A 21,450-nucleotide genomic window follows, 5' to 3' on the forward strand; every position below is an offset into this window, starting at 1 on the left:
GTTAGTTTGTGGAGTGGGATGACATCGGCGTACATTCCATTTCCTGATCTCCGGCCGTCTCTTCGAGTTAAGGGGAGACTTAACATCTCTAACAGGAGGGGGGGGGGGGGGGGGAGACGTCTCTAACAGGGGGTGGGAGAGGGAGAGTTAACATCTCTAACAGTGGCGGGGGGGGGGGTAGAGACTTAACATCTAACATGGGCGAGGGTGGGGGTTGAGATACACCCGGCTTAGAATTCTTCCATCAAATTTTGATTGAATTATTCAAAGGTTGTTTGTGTGAGAAGTCGCACTACTCGGAACTTGGTCGAACAACTCGTGAACTTTGGAATCTTTTACCGAGGAGGAATACAGGGCCAGACTTGCTCAGATTTAACTTCATACAGACCCAAGCGTTAGGCCTTAAAAAAATTAATTCAACATTGACGTAAAAGTGAGCTGTCTTTTCGAGGATCAAAAAGGCAGGTGAAGTAGAGTTAATCGGTTGAATATAAAAAGTGTAATATAAAACAAATTCGAAGCACAGTCAACATAATGTATTGACATCTTTAAATATGTACCCTTAGAAGCTGTTGAGTAGTATTCAGAGTCAATAACCTGGGGTCATAATATCATGAAAGCTGGACTGCTAAAATCACGGACAATAAATTGTAGTTATAATAGCCTTAAAGTTGGTCGCGTTCAAAGTAAACAATATTTATTTTTATTTCCGCTAAAACGGCCATACTGAAGAACTCTACTTCATCTAGCGTTTAGCACATGAGATTAAAAAAGTGTAAAATCAACTACATTTTAAAATTATAAACTGGTTAAACTCTTCAACTTTTTTTTTTTTTTCTAAGACATGTTAAGATGGCTTACTTTAAAAATATATAGGCCCATTTTTTTTTAATTATATAAAAAATAATTAACAAACATTCCCATTTCCACGTAAAAATAAACCCAACCCAATCATCGAATCAATATTCGTATCCCCACTACGCGATTAATTATTTTTTTGCGAAATCATCTTGCGTTTTACGCTAGATTAACACAGCAAATTTGGCTCGACATCATGACCCTTTTATCGCCGAATCAAACGCCGAGGCTATCAGGAGCAAACTTATTCTTCGTCTGCTAGCTTCGCCCCACCCCTCCATCCCAACCCTGGCTTTTTGCAATTATATTCGTATCATGTAAGTTGAGGGCAATAAATATTTTTTTTCCTGAACGAGCGATTTTTTCCTGGCCGTGTTAAATGATAGCGATAGAATAGGATGGAAGAAAGTGTTTCATGTTTGGGGATGTTACAAACTAATATTGTTGCAGTTGCCTGCGATTTTCTGTCACCGTGCTGACGGAGTTAGATCCCCTGTATTCGTCAAATCAAACAGAAGATAACAAGCTAGAAAAAAAATTGAATTTATTTTTGTAGGTGGATGAGAGTATGGGGATCAGAATTTTGATTTTGTAAGTTTATGTCTAGTGTTAGGGCGATCATGCAATCATTGATTTTTGTGGAGATGTTGAAGTTACAGAAGATGTTTAGAGATGTGTTGTTTTTTTTTGTGAGGGGAAATGTTCCCAGGGTGTATTTGAGTGAATATTTAGATAGAGCTAAGAGAAATATATATAGAGTTAGAGTGAAGATAATTATGATAAGAGTTGTATTTTTGAAAAATACTTCGTGCTAGGAGACATTTAATAAATGATAGGTGGACGTTATGAGATGTCTGAAAGATTGTTGAAAGAAAAGGGGCTGTCAATATTATTTTTATTGTCATGACTTTAGAATCAGATTAAATATAAACCAACATCGCTTTCGATTTGTAATTGTTACCATTGCGAGCTTAAACATGTAACTAAAAAAAACTAGTCACAAGTCAATTTCAAATTCTATCAAAATAATTTGATATATTTATATATTTTACCTTACGCAGATATAAAGTATAACATTTGTTTTAGTCAACATGACGTAATGGGAAACTATTGTTGCCATTGCTAGATATAAATAGATTTGCTTTTTATGTCTAGCAGGGCAACAAGGCCAGTGTTCTTTTGAGTGGGTAGAGCAATCGACCTAGGACAGAACATCCATATGTATGTATGTTTAACATACATACCGGTGGGTAGCCAACAAAACTGAAGTCCAATACTCTTCAGGTAAGAAGATAAGTTTAAAAAGTTGAGAGCACTTTTCTTAGTACGTACACATTAATTCTTATTCACCCCCAAATAGACAAGCAAGTGATGCCCCCAATCAACAAACCAAATTAGCCATATTTGATTATGCATATGTGAAACTAGGGCTAGAGTAATGAGTATTAGATGACAGAATAAGTGGCACTGAGTCCCTGAAACACAGTTTATCACCGGCGTTCCCCGGCCCGGGGCGAATAATCAAGGATATTGTGGGGTGCTGGCCGGCCATCTCGCAGGGGCGGGGCGGGAGGGTCACCACCAGAAAATTTGTAATCAGTTTTAGTTTCTTCCAATCATTCTCAATCCTCAATCAGCCGCTGGTTAGCTGGCGGATTGTTTACTGCTTGTGGGATAAGTCAGGATAATTTACTGCTAGTGGGATAAGTCAGGATAATTTACTGCTTGTGGGGATAAGTCAGGATAATTTTCTGCTTGTGGGATAAGTCAGGATAATTTACTGATAGTAAGAGGTCAGGATAATTTACTTCTGGTGGGGATAAGTCAGGATAATTTACTGCTTGCTATCGGGATAAGTCAGGATAATTTACTGCTGGTGGGATAAGTCAGGATAATTTACTGCTTGTGGGGATAAGTCAGGATAATTTACTGCTGGTGGGGATAAGTCAGGATAATTTACTGCTTATCATCTGGATAAGTCAGGATAGTTTACTGTTTATTATATGGACAAGTCATGAGTTTTCTGTTTGCCGTAGCTACAGATCAGCGAACTGTCTTTATTCCCACCAGAACAAACGATACCAGACATTATGAAGACTTGATAGACTGCAGACTTTAAAGGTCAGTCTAGTATCAGAAATCGTCGTGAATCTACACACAAACGTACTCAACTACTTAATGAAAAAAAAACGACATCAAATAAATATTCAATCTTAAGTCGAATACTGTTTGCTACCTTACATACTGCAGATTAGAAACATAATTTATCAAATAGAAGATCCTACACTTAATCTAGGGGTTAGCGTCTTGTTCTTGTACATTATATCGAAACTATCATATATTTAATTTATACTATAAGAGTACTCAAAATTTTAGTTGATTGAGAGAATCGAGCACTTTATGTTATTATTTTTTTTTTTTTTTTTTTTTTTTTTTTTTTTTTTTTTTTTTTTTTTTTTTTTTTTTTTTTTTTTTTTTTAGAATTGTCTATATTTATTAAGCAGTAAACAATTAATCACAAGTTCTCACAAATGTACATATTTTTTTCTTGTATTAAGTTTATTTAACAGAGTAATGTTTATGTCAGGCATAAGGATGGGAGGATTGAAGGCACGTCTACCTTTATGTTATTATAAAGTTGCTTAAAGACTTAGTATTTATGTGTTACTTAATCTCACTTGGATAAGAATTATTTTAATAACATTAAACATTTTTAAATATTTTTTTTTCACCCTCAATTCCTGTTTTGTGTTTTGTTTCAACTTTTTCCCCCTTTATTTTTAAAAAATAAATTCTTTGAAACCAAACAACACCCATTTCTTAAAGTAAAAAGAAATTATCGAAACCATAATTAGCTGTTTTTTTTTTTCTTCTTTGCTTTTTTTGGGGAGCAAATATAAAAGAGATTTTAATTATCGCCCCTGATATTTCCGCCTTTCGAGAAAATTCGATGAAAACATTCGGGTGTGTGCACCCCCCTGTGTAATTGTTTAATAATACATCACCACCAGGAGTCGCTGCCAGCCCGTCAGCCTCCTGGTTTAATTTTAGCTTTGGTTCTCTGGTTCATTAAAAATTCGAAATTAAACAATTAATAATAAAAAATGTTCCGTGGTTAAGGGATCGATTACTATCTAATTATATAAAGAGGGAATAATCCGCCTGGAGTAATGTGCCCCCACCCCTCTTTCTCTCATAAACTTAGCTACGCCAAACACTAGCGCAGTAACTAAGTCGAACAAATAGTGCGCTGCGTGTATCTTATACTAGTCAAAATGGCGACTAGTTCCAGTATAAAAGTCGTACATGGTATTGTAGACCATTTTATGATTACTTCACACAGGACCAATTTAAGGGTCAATTCCCACTTGGCCAGAGAAAGGACCATATTATATTGGACCAATTTAGGGGCTATGTTACAATGGGCCAGAGTCAGGGCCATATTATATTGGACATAATTAAAGGCCATGTTACCCTGGGCCAATGTACACGGTCACCTTAAATTTGGCAAGTATCGCTTTCAATGAAATGGCAGCCACCAGCGTTCATAACCTCTTTCTACTTTAACTCATATTTCACGTAGGCTGAAATAGACTCTCATAGAGACCATACATTGAAAACGTCTTCGTTCATCTATTTACTTCGTGTACTAAAATTACCCTTGTTTTACATTTATCACGTACGGATGAACTATTTATTTACATATCAAAGCCATAGCTCTATTGACAACCTTTGTGGTGTTAGTCAGTTTTCTACGATTTAGCTCTTAAAGAAATAAATTTCTGATAAATGTTTTTAAAGACAAATGATTCAAGATACTCCTTTACAACACGTAGTTATAACATGAAAACAATATACATTTAACTGAATAGGCTTATTTATTTATAAAAGAATCATTTAATTATTATTTATTTATTTAACAGCTTAATTGGCAAGTCTGAAGTAGGTTCAGGCCAGTCGTCAGTGACGTCATAATTTGGCCTGGGAATCAGAGTCAACCAGACGAAGAATAAATGGACAATCGAGAATCTTCTGGAAAATAAAGCTTTATCCAATAATAAAATTAGAAAAGTGCAAAGCCCGTTTTCATGAGGTTTGAAGATCGATCACTGATCGAACGCTATTTGATGTGAACTCCCAGAATGACGCTAGACCAAGCGAATGATCTGATTGGAACGTTCGAGAAGACAGGGACTGATGACTAAACTATTACTCCTTACAGGCCTTTATTTGCCGGTGTTAGGCTATTTATAGAATCGATGCGAAGGCGTCTAGGACTTCCTGACTCCCTGAGATTAGAATTTTACTGATTCACTGAGTTAAGAATTTCACAGACTCCTCGTGTTTAGAATTTCACTGACTCCATGAGTTTAGAATTTCACTGACTCAATGAGGTTAGAATTTGACTGACTCACTGAGTTTAGAAAACGAAGAAATCTGACTCCGGTTAAATGACGCTGACTCTCCATGTTAAGAGTGCCCAATTTAGAGCCAACTAATTAATTATATTTTAGTGTTTTAATTTCTACAAAATTAATTATGTAACATATACAACAAAAAAATTTAATAGTACACCAAAACATTTACACAGAGCATAACAGATCTACCTGTTCTTTGTTTTCTGTATAAGTTTTATCTTAATATCACGAGCTTTAATGGAAGCTGTTATAATCGTGTATACCTTCTCAAAAAGTATAAAATTCACGTGTAACCTACCCTTAGCATAATAACAGAAAGAGCGCTAATATGGTCTGACAGAGTTGGAGATAATCCGCCTGGTCACCATGAAATATCTTGTCAGCTCTCCAGGTTTCAGAGAGAGCGCTAGTATGGTCTGACAGAGTTGGAGAGATTCTCCCTGGGTCACCATGAAATCTCTTGCCAGCTCTCTAGGTCTCAATGAGATGACTGGATATCTAGACAACAGTTCATTATTCCCCTTGATACCACACGTACAGCAACTAGGAATTCAGAGTTACTTGTCTTGTATTACCATTAATTACACCACCCATAACACTAGGGGAGGGGACTCCGTTTTTCTCCGGTAAGGGGAAAAACTCATGTATCTTAATTTTACCGAAAGTCTGGTCAAATGACGACGATCGTTCTTACATACAGTCACAGAGCCATTGATTTTCATTGTAGCTTAGAGGTTTCTTTTCTCTGTCTTTAATGATGAATCATTCGAAGACCCAAGTTATTTTTCTAGGCAATCACAAACACGTAACCATGGTAAAGAGACCAATATTAGAAGTGATCTAACATTCAGTTTTCACTTATTAAAGTTATATTATTTTAAAAAAAAGAGGTTGAGTCTGATAGACCGATCTTAGACACTAGCCGTCGGTACCCGTTACACGTGAATTATAGGCCTATTTTATAAAGTATTTTTCTCAAACAAGTATAACAGTAAAATAGTGATTGGTCAAAACGCAATGTGCTTTCTACACGTTAAACGATATTAGTGACAAAGCAAAGAAATAACTAAATAGCTAAAAATCCGACAATTTTAAAATAACATTAGCTACCAATACCTATTAGAAAAACAAAAGCATACACATTATTAGTCAACACAACACCATATTAAATTCACGGGCTGATTAATAGACTTAAATGATTCCGTTAGAAACCCGGCTTTTCAATGGTATTTATGTTTGTTTTTTTTAAAATAATTTGTATTACTTTTGGCCGAGAAAATTGTATATATCTTGATAAGTAGATCTATCGATCTAAATTAAATTTGAATGAGTTCATTTCTTTATATTCTAAAATTGGAAGATGACGACATTAGTTTTGTGTACTTTCCGTGGTATAAATAAACATGTGACATGTGACGTCATTATTTTTGCGTTCTTTTCATAACAAAAAACTTATTTTTCCGGTTGCGTAATTAAAAATGTGTTTTTACATTCGAACATGCCTTTATTTTTATTTTCCTTCTTTAACTAAAATTTAGATTATACATTTAAAACATCCAACATATTTCAACAAAAGTCTCTATCTCTAACTCTTTGACTTCTCCGTATATTGCTGGACATACTGATCATATAGCCTCAAAAATGTTGCGTACAGAGAGTGTGTGTGTGTGAGAGAGAGAGAGGGGGGGGGGGGAAATGCGCACATGGGCTTTAAATATTAGGATGAACTTAAATCAGCATTTCTCTATACCATTCGTCTGTCTACAAGTAATGTGTAACAAAACTTTGAAAATTTTTTGTTGTCTCAGAATGACGACTCTAAGACATATCACATTACCCATCAACTTCAGGTCACAAGGACATAGTTCTTTTTATATCCATTATCATGATTCTTGTCGTCAGTCTTCAAAGTGTACCCAAATGTCCGTCAAACGCATAATATACTTCATTATGGCACAATGTACCTTTCTAAAGGAAAAGATACTCCAATTGGATATGTGAATGATTTTGCACTAAAAACACCCTCCACCCACACCCAGTAACCCCTCCAGTCTTCCAGGTACCCCGCCAACCACCACCAGCAACCCCCTCGAAACAACCCCAGTAACCCCTCCATAAACCCCAGCAACCCTCTCCACACATCCATAGCAATCCTCTCCACATAGTAACTCATTCAAACACCCCCAGTAACCCCCTCCACACACCCCACAGCAACCCCCTCCACATAGTGACCCATTCAGACAACCCCAGCAACCCCTCCACATCCCCCTGCAACCTCCCCCCCCCCCCCCATAGATGACTGATGCCCCAGACGCACGTGCATCATTACCGAATTGCCCCACATGGCGGGTCGACCTAATTCAACCAAATGGTCCTTTGTCTGCTTTTCTTTTCTTCCCGGTAATATTTTTACATTAACACGACACAGGGACATAACTCCAAAGTTGACACAGGTACCTTACTTCAAGCACATATACCCCAATCCTAAAGAATATCGGTGTGCCCTTTGTAGTCATAGCTGAATGTAAAATTCAATCATTCATATACTATTTGTAAGTGTTTAAGTGGTCTATCAAACTATTGAAAAGTCAGAGGCTACAACTGTACAAGATGGCGGTTGGGGTGTTGGAAGGGGTGATTAAGTGTGCGTTAAGGTTCGCGGACATAGGTACATATATACGCCACTGTCGACGTGAAAATTTAAAACAAAATTGATTTAAAACTTCAAACTGATGTAAAATTACTACATTTAACTTTAAAACTGATGTTTATAATGTGCTGGAAAATTGATATTTACAATTTTTATTGGCAGAGAGCAGTGCTTTAAACGATAAGATTTGATAGACAGATAGTGTTAGGGCGAAATATGATTCATCTTGTTACACATAGCTCATATCTAAGTAACAAACACCCTAATTCTCATCTGTCTACCCAACGTGCTCACATAACGACGCTCATTGTTCGTTTCACTTTACAACTAGTTAACAGAACGACCCACAATTTTCATCTGACATTCAGTAAACACGACCCGTTTTTATACTTCAACTAATTTGTTCTATTAATGAACTTCCAAACGAAACGAAAATAGAAATCCGCGTCACGCATACAAAAAAAAAGGACAATCCGATCCTTACTCAGTGCCGCTAATCTTCAAGATGCGGAGATGTCCCTGCAATCAGGGGCGGTAATTGCTGTTACCTACGTCATCACGCTGCTCTCAACTTCCGGTCTCGTCTGAGGAATTCATTCCCATTCCAATAACGAGCAGACGACAGATACGGGGTGCATGATAACGGTTTCATTTGTGTCGGGGGTGGGGGGGAAGGGAGGCTGATGAGAGCTGGCGTTTCGTCGTCCAACCCCTACACAGGCGTCCAACCCACACCCATCGTCCAACCCCTACACAGGCGTCCAACCCCTACCCGGACGTCCAACCCACACCCATCGTCCAACCCCTACCCAGGTGTCCAACCCCTGCCCGGCCGTCCAAACCCTACCCCGGCGTCCAACCTCATCCTGGGCGTCCAACCGCTACCGGGGCATCAAACCCCTAACCAGGCGTCCAACCCCACTCACAGTGTACAACCCTTACCTAGAAGTTCAAATTGAACCAGGCGTCCAACCCCCATCCGGGCGTCCTACCCCCACCCATCGTCCAACTCCATCGTCCATCCTCTACCCGGGCTTTCTCTACCCCCGCTCATCGTCCTATCCCCACCCATCGTCCAACCCCTACCCGTCCAATCCCCCACCCGGGCGTCCAACCCGGGACCGGCGTCTACCCAAAGAACAAATTGATTCATCAAGTTGTTGCCACGTACCGATGTAAATGTTGTTTTTTTTTCAAATCGCCGTGACGTAGCTCACTAGCAGCCCACCCTACTCACTAGCAGCCCACCCACTCACTAGCAGCCCACCCCACTCACTAGCAGCCCACCCCACCCCACTCACTAGCAGCCCACCCCACTCACTAGCAGCCCATCCCACCCCACTCACTAGCAGCCCACCCCACTCACTAGCAGCCCATCCCACCCCACTCACTAGCAGCCCATCCCACCCCACTCACTAGCAGCCCATCCCACCCCACTCACTAGCAGCCCCCCACCCCACTCACTAGCAGCCCACCCCACTCACTAGCAGCCCCCCACCCCACTCACTAGCAGCCCCCCACCCCACTCACTATCAGCCCAACCCACCACACTCACTAGCAGCCCACCCCACTCACTATCAGCCCAACCCACCACACTCACTAGCAGCCCACCCCACTCACTAGCAGCCCACCCCACCCCACTCACTAGCAGCCCACCCCACTCACTAGCAGCCCACCCCACCCTACTCACTAGAACCCCACCCCACTCACTAGCAGCCCACCCCACTCACTAGCAGCCCACCCCACTCACTAGCAGCCCACCCCACTCACTAGCAGCCCCCCACCCCACTCACTAGCGGCCTACCGCACTCACTAGCAGCCCACCCCACTCACTAGCAGCCCACCCCACTCACTAGCAGCCCACCTAACTCACTAGCAGCCCACCCCACTCACTAGCAGCCCACCCCACTCACTAGCAGCCCCCACCCCACTCACTAGCAGCCCACCTCACTCACTAGCAGCCCACCCCACTCACTAGCAGCCCACCCCACTCACTAGCAGCCCACCCCACTCACTAGCAGCCCCCCCCACTCACTAGCAGCCCCCCACCCCACTCACTAGCAGCCCCCCACCCCACTCACTAGCAGCCCCCCACCCCACTCACTAGCAGCCCACCCCACTCACTAGCAGCCCACCCCACTCACTAGCAGCCCATCCCACCCCACTCACTAGCAGCCCATCCCACCCCACTCACTAGCAGCCCACCCCACCCACTAGCAGCCCACCCCACTCACTAGCAGCCCATCCCACCCCACTCACTAGCAGCCCACCCCACTCACTAGCAACCCACCCCACTCACTAGCAGCCCACCACACCCCACTCACTAGCAGCCCACCCCACTCACTAGCAGCCCACCACACCCCACTCACTAGCAGCCCACCCCACCCACTAGCAGCCCACCCCACTCACTAGCAGCCCACCCCATCCACTCACTAGCAGCCCACCCCAATCACTAGCAGCCCACCCCACCCCACTTACTAGCAGCCCCCCCACCCCACTCACTAGCAGCCCACCCCACTCACTAGCAGCCCACCCCACTCACTAGCAGCCCACCCCACTCACTAGCAGCCCACCCCACCCCACTCACTAGCAGCCCACCCCACCCCACTCACTAGCAGCCCACCCCACCCCACTCACTAGCAACCCACCCCACCCCACTCACTAGTAACCCACCCACCCCACTCACTAGCAACCCACCCCACCCCACTCACTAGCAGCCCACCCCACCCCACCCCATTCACTAACAGCCCACCCCACTCACTAGAAACCCACCCCACTCACTAGCAGCCCACCCCACCCCACCCCGTTTAATAAAACTTCACTAACATGAATTATCACATTATTTGTTTTCTTTTCAGAAAATCTCACTGTTTGTTTTAAAGTCTCTTCTTGTGTCTGATAGAATAATCGACAATCGAATTTTTTTTTCGGTTACTCGAATAATTTGATGGTTCTAGCAAACAATTATTATCAAATCAATATGATTTGATAATCTTAAACAATACACACTAACAATCACACTAACAATCATACTAAAATCACACGAACAATCATATTAACAATCACACTAACAATCAATCCCACTAACAATCAATTACACTAACAATCACACTGACAAACACTCTAATGATCACACAAACAATCACACTAACAATCACACTAACAATCACACTAACAATCACACTGACAATCACACTGACAATCACACTGACAATCACACTAACAATCACACTTACAATCATGCAAACAATCACACAAAGAATCACACTTAACTCTTGCTCAGTCTCAAGTGAGTATACATACAAGACACAAAAGTTTAAATGAAAATCTTCAGGATATAATTTTTTTTTTTAAATTAGGAATCTCATATACACACATGAAGTTTAATGAAAGTAAACTGAAAATATATCCAACTTTATCGGCCTATACGAAATGCGTCAAACTTGAAACTTGATTATCATGTTCATTCAAAAAATTTTTATACTGAAAATGTGATCCCCATATTCATACAATAGCTTAAACATTGAAACATTAAGACAATATGTGTACCTAAAGTTTAATGACTTGAAACATAAAGACATAATGTGTACCAGAAGTTTTATGACTGAAACACAAAGACAAAATGTGTACCTAAAGTTGAATGACTTGAAACATAAAGATAAAATGTGTACCTAAAGTTGAATGACTTGAAACATAAAGACAAAATGTGTACCTAAAGTTGAATGACTTGAAACATAAAGACAAAATGTATACCTAAAGTTGAATGACTTGAAACATAAAGACATAATGTGTACCAGAAGTTTTATGACTGAAACACAAAGACAAAATGTGTACCTAAAGTTGAATGACTTGAAACATAAAGACAAAATGTGTACCTAAAGTTGAATGACTTGAAACATAAAGACAAAATGTGTACCTAAAGTTGAATGACTTGAAACATAAAGACAAAATGTATACCTAAAGTTGAATGACTTGAAACATAAAGACAAAATGTATACCTAAAGTTGAATGACTTGAAACCAGACGTGACCACCAAAAACGAATATCTCATGGCCTGAAGTATCAGTCATTAAAGTAACAAGCTCATAGGTTGATAGGTTTCCACGAGCCTTAAGAAAATTAAATATTTATAAAACACTTTGCTTAAGCACGCCAAGATTTGTGGCTGCTTATTTCATCTATAGTAGTTCATGTTGAGGATATACGTGTCCAGCTTATTTCGTCTACAGTAGTTCATGTTGAGGATATAGGTCTACAGCTTATTTTGTCTACAGTAGTTCATGTTGAGGATATACATCTACAGCTTATTTCGTCTACAGTAGTTCATGTTGAGGATATACATCTACAGCTTATTTCATCTATAGTAGTTCATGTTGAGGATATACGTATCCAGCTTATTTCGTCTACAGTAGTTCATGTTGAGGATATACGTATCCAGCTTATTTCGTCTACAGTAGTTCATGTTGAGGATATACATCTACAGCTTATTTCATCTATAGTAGTTCATGTTGAGGATATACGTATCCAGCTTATTTCGTCTACAGTAGTTCATGTTGAGGATATACAGCCACCACGCCTATCAGTTTCTTTACGCAACGATTTTATAAAAAGTTACAGATTTTGAGTAGATCTATATACCTTTTTCTGCTTGACGCACAACTGAAAGCTATATTTATCTTAATTTAGTTTACTTGTATTTTGTGTTCAAACATTGATAAAACATCCAATCATAATACTAAAATTAGACAATCCTCCATTCCCCCTTCCATCACAATAAAAAGATTCTACCCCTTTTGTGTTGGAGCGGTTCGTCTCTCTAGTAATGAAAAGACCCCCTACCCTACTTTAACACCCTTTTAAGCCCTCCTACCTCGCCCCCAGCCCCCCCCCCCCCCTTCAATGACCTACTGCCGAGAGACTACAGACCGTTACATGTTCGTTCTGCGTCATTTCCGGTACCAAGCTAGGCCCGCCCCCCCCCCCTCACTAGATGGCGCTGAACGTCGTTAATTTCAGTTTGAAATATATGGATGAGATATTTGTGCCGCTTTAGACTTCATCTATCAAGTTATGAAAGTATTTCAAACGCAACGTCATTTAAAGTTGGGTGGATCGTTACACGTCATTGTCATTAAAATAAGTTGCGAGTTTGATAGCACTGAGTAAACTGGAGCTTTTGTTTGGCGAAAAATGCATGTGTACATATGGTGTTTCTTGTGGTCATGTTTGTACTGAAGTGGTTTGAGGCTATCTAAATACTTTGTGATTAGTGGGTTTGTGGCTATCTAAATACTTTGTGATTAGTGGGTTTGTGGCTATCTAAATACTTTGTGATTAGTTGTTTGTGGCTGTCTAAATACTTTGTGATTAGTGGGTTTGTGGCTATCTAAATACTTTGTGATTAGTTGTTTGTGGCTGTCTAAATACTTTGTGATTAGTGGGTTTGTGGCTATCTAAATACTTTGTGATTAGTGGGTTTGTGGCTATCTAAATACTTTGTGATTAGTGGGTTTGTGGCTATCTAAATACTTTGTGATTAGTTGTTTGTGGCTGTCTAAATACTTTGTGATTAGTGGGTTTGTGGCTATCTAAATACTTTGTGATTAGTGGGTTTGTGGCTATCTAAATACTTTGTGATTAGTGGGTTTGTGGCTATCTAAATACTTTGTGATTAGTGGGTTTGTGGCTATCTAAATACTTTGTGATTAGTGGGTTTGTGGCTATCTAAATACTTTGTGATTAGTGGGTTTGTGGCTATCTAAATACTTTGTGATTAGTTGGTTTGTGGCTGTTGATGAATGGTAGTTAAAGTTGGGGGGGGGGGGGGCTTGCTGTAAAGATTTGAATGACTTAGTGGGTTTGTGGCTGTCTAAATACTTTTTAATTAATGAGTTTGTGGCTATATAAATATTTTATAATTAGTGGGTTTGAGGCTATCTAAATATTTTGTGATTAGTTGTTTGTGGCTGTCTAAATACTTTGTGATTAGTGGGTTTGAGGCTATCTAAATACTTAGTGATTAGTGTCGGGTGTGTCGCCCCACCCATGGGCGTGTCGGGTGTGTCGCCCCACCCATGGGCGTGTCGGGTGTGTCGCCCCACCCACATGTGTGTAAGGTGTGGAGCTCCACCCACGTATATTTCCATATAAATTCAATTTCGTTGCGAGGGGGGGGGGGGGGAGGGCGATAGACTCTCTTTGGGAGAGATTCCTGGAAGAAACACTGCCTACACTTTAAACCAATTTATACACACACACACATGCACAGAGATACACAAAAACACACACACACACATAAACATACACATACACCCACACCAACTCGAATTTCCGTCAATATTATCACACAACCGATCTAGATGTTTTCATTCCATTTTTATGAATTTAAATGATGCTTATTAACGAAACCAGCATTGGGAATTAATCCGATATTTAAAATAAAACCTGATTAAAAAATCTAAACTTAGATAATATTGTGTTTGATGTAAATTAGATCAGGTTTTTTTACTTGTTTATAACTGTTTTAAGTTGGAGTTAATTAATTTATTTAAAAATTAAAAATTAAAATGCCTGACCACAGCCTTCTGTCTAGGTGGTTCGCCTTGGTCAAAAACATTTGGCTGATGACGTTCATCGAGGAACTCTTGCACCATGGCCGGTGACTTTTGAAAAGTTTGGAATGTTTCAAATCTATGTGTCATCAAACCCTCATCAGAATAAACCTCTGTTAAAAAAAAACTTCTTTGTTAACAAACTTCTTTGTTAACAAACTTCTTTGTTAACAAACCTCTTTGTTAACAAACTTCTTTGTTATCAAACTTCTTTGTTCTCAAACTTCTTTGTTCTCAAACTTCTTTGTTCTCAAACTTCTTTGTTATCAAAATTCTGTGTTAACGCATAATATTTGCTAACACAACCTTGTATTAACTAGCCTCTGTGTTAACAAACTTCTGTTAAAACCTTTATGCTATGAAACTCTGCATTAAGACATTGATTAAGCCGGATTAATTTAACAGTGGTTGGAGAATGTTGACGAAAAAAAAAATTGTGGTTCAGACACGTCACGACCTCGACAAGGGAATAAAACTCTTTTATCATTTGAATGGATTTCCTAAAACTTGGCTCGCGAGAAAATGTGCGTCACCCGGCGTCTTTGATTTGACTCAAACATGTGGTAAAAATGTGATATGAAGCCATGTAACAGCACGAAGCATGACGAAATGGAATTTTCGATAATTTTTTACAGATGAAATCCCGAAAATTCTCGAAAATTAAATTACGGATATTTTGTATTTTCATCGTATTGCCCGCACTGTTATTAAGATAAAAAGGTGGGCGTTAGACCGTTTCCAATGAAGCAATTTTATTTTATTGGGAGATATTATTTTTTTGGACAATGTTTACATTGTGGAATTTTTTTTTTAGTTTGACGCTGTCCATTCCATCTCAAAATTAGATTAGTTTCGTTGTCTTATATTTAAAAGGTTTTTGTTTTTTTAGTTCTCCGATAAAAATGCGGCGTGTTTATGCTCGCTTGATGCGTGGCGTGGGATATGTTGACGTTTTATGTCGTGAGCGACACTGCATACAATCGTTCAAACAATTTAAAGACATTTTCCCTCAGAAACAATCTATAGCTAGCTTCCCAATCCTGTGGGTGTGTATAGCAACATAGATTGTTGATCAAGAGTCGCAGCAAATATTTAATGGTTTTCCCATAATTTTATTACAAGAAATAAAGTTTACATGTTCATACTAAATCAACAGTCGCTAAGGCAAATTACATCTCATTAACGGCGTACGACTGTTTAGCTTGTTGAAATCCGTTTAAATTCCTTTCTTTCAAACATTTGAACAGTACAATTTGTGAATTTTTACTAGATGCTCACTTGAGCGTGCTCCCTAAAACAACCAACTACTACGCAAGCTTGGACAATCAAGTCAAAGCTGCAACCATCTTTATGGATAATCAATAATTATACTTTAGAAGAATCAACAACTACACTCTAGGATAGTACACATTTGCACTTTAGGATAATCAACAACTACTCTCTAGGATAGTACACATTTGCACTATAGGATAATCAACAACCAAATTCTAGGTACTAGGATTATAATCAACTATACTCCGGGATAAGGGACAATTTACTTTAAGCACAATTACTACACCAAAGAATAATATCAACAACGATACTCGGATAATCTACAACTACATCATAAAATAGAAAAAACTAATCATGATAAGAAACATTAACAAGAAAGAAAACTGAACGATTATACTTAAAGTTATTCTAATAATTTTTGTTGAAATAAAATTTAAAATCTCTCACCCATACCCCAATATAATCAAAGAACACGTTTACATCAGGCTACGCTCTATGACGGTATTGACTTTCTGTTAACATTGTGAAAGTGGGAACAAAGTCATCTAAACCCAAATAATCCTCACCATTACAATGTTAATAAAAATGTACATAAGAATAAGTACATGCATACGAATAAATACACACACACACACACGAATAAATACGTAAATACATATAATTTACACTCACGAATGAATATGCACAAGAATAAATTAATGCTCAAGAATATAACACAAACGAATAGATATGTAGAAAAAATAAATACATATACACGAATAAATATACACAGGAATAAATAAGTGAAGACAAATAACTCAGAGTTAATTAATTAGCTTGAGTATTGATTACATCGTCAGTGACGGGCACAAAAGAGGCCTGGTGGGGAATCGTTTTAATATTAATGACAGGTCTCACCGCCTCAATGTATTTAGATTCTGTTGCCAACTTTTAAATAAGATGTAGGCTTTTTTTTTTTTTTTTTTACTTTTTCCTGTGTTGTCTGCTTTTTCCTTTGTCTGCTTTTTGTTGTCTGCGTCTGGTTTCTGTCACCTTTAACTGTCGGTCGATTTGATATATATCTTATATCAAGTCGGATTATTTTTATTTGCATGATTAGTAACTGGTGATACTTGATGGTGGTAAATATCTGGATAGCCTTTTGTATTAGAGAGTTGTCCATTAATAAATGACATGTGTCACTATGCACGAGTCACCACACACGTGTCACTATACACGTGTCACCATACAGTAAAGCGTGACTATGCAGTGTTGTGTCACCACCTAATTTATGTGATTAGGCCCTCACTGATTCTTACATCCCTTAAAAGATCAATGCCGAATACAAGGCAGTACACTTATACTCTAGAATCCATGTCACCACATGTTTGAGTCACCACGCTGTCATGTGTTACCCCCAAATTCATGTGTTACAACACTTTAATGTGTCACCACACCGACATTGACAATTGGCGCTGTTTTTAGAGTTGACCAGATGCAAACTGCAACATGTGACAAAGCTAGAATCTAAACGTGATAGAAATACAATTTAACGTGGAGATTAACGTGACAAAGGTACCGTCTGTCGTGACAGCTCTACGTGACAGCATCACCCCTTGACGTGACGGTTAACGTGACAAGCGAGACGTGAGCTGAGGTGACGTCTGGTCACGCCCCATCGATGTACGTCTTTCAACGTCTGCCACGCCACTCACGCCAAAACTAAACGGCTCAAAAACCGATCTGATTTCAAGCCCCGCCCACAAACACGCATGACCTACTTGGTTCACGCCTCAACAGGAAACACACCTCTGTTTCGCCCCACCCACAATCACACCATCTTAAGGGCGCCCTTGTTGGGAACTATCCCTAGAACCGAAAACAACTATAGGGTCTATGGTAGAGAGTTTACAATGTTATCATGTAGGTACAGTTTTTCAATTTAAGATTGACCTTGACTTTTCAAAAATCCTAAACCTAAATCCAAACATATCCATCAAGAATTACAACAAAAACATGTCATATCTGTTTAGGGGTTTTTGAGCAGCTTTCAAGGTCATGTAAAAAAATATTTTAAGATCTAGCCGGTAATCTAAGGATAGGAAACTATCGGAAAAGGGGAAGAAACTCTCCAAAAGGGGAGGTAAGAGGGCATCTACTTTACCAAAATTCTCGTACCTTTCAGTTGTTGTTTCAATACACAGCAGCACATCTTTTTGCTCAAACAAGATACTTCGCAGGGACCACAAAATTTCACATGGACAACAAAATTTTACAAGGACCAAAAAATTTCACAGGGACAACAAAATTTTACAGGGACAATAACATTTTACAGGGACCACACAATTTTACAGGAACAACAAAATTTTACTGGGACCACACAATTTCACATGGACAACATAATTTGGTGCGAACAACAAAATTTCAAAGGGACAAAAAAAATGTGCTTGACTTTCATACCAAACGTGACAATTTGAATGACTTTTAAGGCTAGCTTGTGACATTCTACCCCCTATCACTATGAGCACTCTAGCACGGTAGTACCCTGCCCACAGTAGTCCACTTGACCAGGGCGGGACGAGCAGACCAAGTAGCCTAAAAGGGGCCGCAATCAATGACTAACCGAGCCAACATTCAATCAAGCGCTTTTTAACTTGCAAATTGTTACGTCCCCTGGGGATGCTAAACTCCGGCTTTTGAAACACAATTACCTTGACGTATGGTACCCAGCGGTGTGTCCTGTTTTATGTAGAGGTGTTGTGTCCTGTTTTATGTAGAGGTGTTGTGTCCTGTTTTATGTATATATATATATATATATATATATATATATATATATATATATATATGTGTGTGTGTGTGTGTGTGTGTGTGTGTGTGTAAGGGTTGTTTGCTGTCACTAAGCGTGTCATGTTTAATGTGATGATGTGTGCTAAGTTCCTAGACAAAAAATCGTAATAAGTCCCTTGGTTTAATAGATAAGTTTTGCGAAATTAAAGAAACCTATAAATCGTCAAAATAAAATGACCAATGTATAATTAGCTTGACAAAAAGATTGATAGCGTTACAATTTTATTTTTAACCAAATGGCTGCCGCTCTTTGACACGTTTCTTTTGAGCACCAATTAACCCGTTAAAAAGTACAGCAAGTAAGTTCAAATGTGTCATGGTCTACCATTAGACCAGCCTACAATCGTTAACTACAGCAGAAACAATAGCCACAAGGACAAAGACACTTAACTAAAATATGTGATATCCCACGCCTCTATTTTTGGCAGCAGTATAGTATGGAAAAAAAGCTTCCATCCAGATTTTTTCCACAGCGAGCTTAACTTATACAGGAAGACTGTGGACAATTCGGTCGCTTTATATTCTAGTATGTTGGTGGTTTGTTGTGTTGTTGAAGGTGGGCAAGTGCTCGCGCTTTAATGTTTGTATATCAATGTGGTGTATGTTAAGTGCTCATTTCAATAATATCACGTGCGGTTAACTAGTGCTTGAGTTGTTGTTGATTAGTCTAGTAGTTTGACACGGGCGATGTTAGTGATGATGTTCGTGAAGAGGTTAGTGAAGAGGTTAGTGATGATGTCCATGGTTATTTGTGTGACTTTAGTAGTAAAGTTAATGACAATGTTAATGATGTAAGAAGAGGCGACTTAACTGGCGATGATAGAGGTACCAAGCCGAAGACATAAGTTTGGTTGTACGCTCTATAAAGGCTTAGGTCTAGATCGAATTGTTTTTAAACTTAGGTTTCAATTCTTTGCAATGTTTAAAGAAAAAATTGAAATACTGTGAATTATTTTAGAAAATTGCCGCGGTCAATTAACCCCCCCCCCCCCCATCCCCCCGCCCTTCCGATAGTAAAAAAATGTGCAGCTTTTTTTCTTAGCAGGGCAATATGCAGTTACATTCACAGTTACAGTATAGAGTTAGAATTGCATTTATTAACCCGTCGAGCGAGTGATTTTTACACGAAAACTGCCGATTTAATACATACATTTCATATGCAGTATTTGTTATAAAAATGTAAATATATTGATGTTAAATTTACCATGTGGACGCCCACATCGACCCCCCCACCCCCGTCCACACACGTCCACAAAAGTCGATAGTTCTGTATCTACTAAATTAGTCAGGAGTTCTGTATACATCTACAATGGTGTAATTATGGTGCCGAAAAGACATGATGGCTTAATTATGGCGTCATAAAATACAAAGCTGTAATTACGTCAAGAATAATCAACTGTGTCCTAGTAAAAAAACCACCAAAAACACACCAAAAACACACCAAAAACACACCACTGACCTTTGTCCTCCTTGGCCAGCTGCTCCTTGGTCTTCTGTGACGTCACGGTGACGGACATGAGCAACCAGACGAGAAACGTCACGGCGGCCATGTTTAAACACGAGTAAAATTTTTGGTTGAACTTCCGGTCAGTCCTCAGCATCCTGAAGGTTAGAAGTAGCCAAATTCAGCAAGAAAGTTCCAGAACGCGCCAAAAGGCACCAGAATCTGCCCCGTTTACCACAAGCACTTGGGGTTTTAAAACACTAGTAAAAGCAGCCTAAAAACAATGCTTAAAAAATCAAGCAAAAATATGCATGCTAAATCCGGGAATATCATTCATGACTTGTCTATGACGCCAGATAATGGTGTAATCCGTGCAATGAAGGTCTGACCAAATCCCATGCTACTCAGCAGACTTGCAGGCGTGAGGCAAAGACCATTCACAACAGAAAGGGAAACAAGAAAATAAAATCTCGGGCTTGTCTTTCAGGTATAGTAGCCAAACAACTGCTTGCAGAAAAAAGTCTGACCACTAGACTGTGACATAATACGATGCTGTCTTTAAGAATATTTAATCTACAAAAACCAGTAAAATAACATTACAAGGAAATGACAAAATAAAGAAAATTTATTCTATAGGTCCAGCCGAAAAAACTATGACTTTATGAAAGTTTACTCAAAATGAGTTCTTTTAAAGCTTAAAACTATTGTATTTTATATTTTAAAATAATGATTTGTGTTAAATTGATTTGATGATTACATTAAAAATTTATTTTGATATTTTTCTTTTTAAAGTTAAAAATTTCTTAATTTTATAAAACAAAACAAATAATTATGTTCATCAAACTCAGTGAAACGCTAAAATTTAATTATTTTTTTAATGTCGATTTCAACCATTACGCTGGTAGGGTGATAAAATAATCTGAATTAGTTTAAAATGTGTTTTTTTTTTAATATGCTAAGATCGGTTGGGCAAAAGGAATTAGATTAGTCCCTGCATATATTGTGGTGTGTTTTCTTGAAACTAATATTTTGCTGGACATGTTTCTGTGGTAAAAAAACAATAGAACTTTTGTGTCAAACTTGCTTGCTGTCAGCAAGTTAGGATAATTGTTGTACTGAAGGTTTCAGGAATAAAATTGATTAGGATGTCAGCATGCATGAAAGTCAGGAGAAAAATATGACTACTAAAGCAAAAAATTGGAATGAAAAAAATGGATTTCAAAAGTTACAGCATTCCATTTGTAATGTAATATTTTGCCTTACATTTTGTTTACTATACTTATAAGCCAAAAAATAAATTAATAAAGCGCTACTAAGCGTTTAAAAAGTTAAAACAAATATATTTTAGGCCTGCATATTTAAAAGAGAAAC

The 21,450-nt window shown here is 38.8% G+C and overlaps 1 protein-coding gene across 1 annotated transcript in view; it reads right to left on the reverse strand.

The window, feature by feature from the left end:
* LOC131935155 (neuronal acetylcholine receptor subunit alpha-2) overlaps positions 1-20,203 on the reverse strand; it is a 62,497-nt gene extending 42,294 nt beyond the window's left edge. Inside the window, exon 1 of the mRNA XM_059291512.1 lies at positions 20,095-20,203. Within this exon, the coding sequence (XP_059147495.1) occupies positions 20,095-20,185 (91 nt within the window). The 5' untranslated portion in view covers positions 20,186-20,203. The remainder of the gene's footprint in view (positions 1-20,094) is intronic.
* Between the last annotated feature and the right edge of the window lie 1,247 nt (positions 20,204-21,450).

The sequence above is a fragment of the Physella acuta genome, unplaced genomic scaffold (genome assembly GCF_028476545.2).
Source record: "Physella acuta isolate Inbredline_101_S28 unplaced genomic scaffold, ASM2847654v3 ptg000133l, whole genome shotgun sequence".
Classification (NCBI taxonomy): domain Eukaryota; kingdom Metazoa; phylum Mollusca; class Gastropoda; family Physidae; genus Physella; species Physella acuta.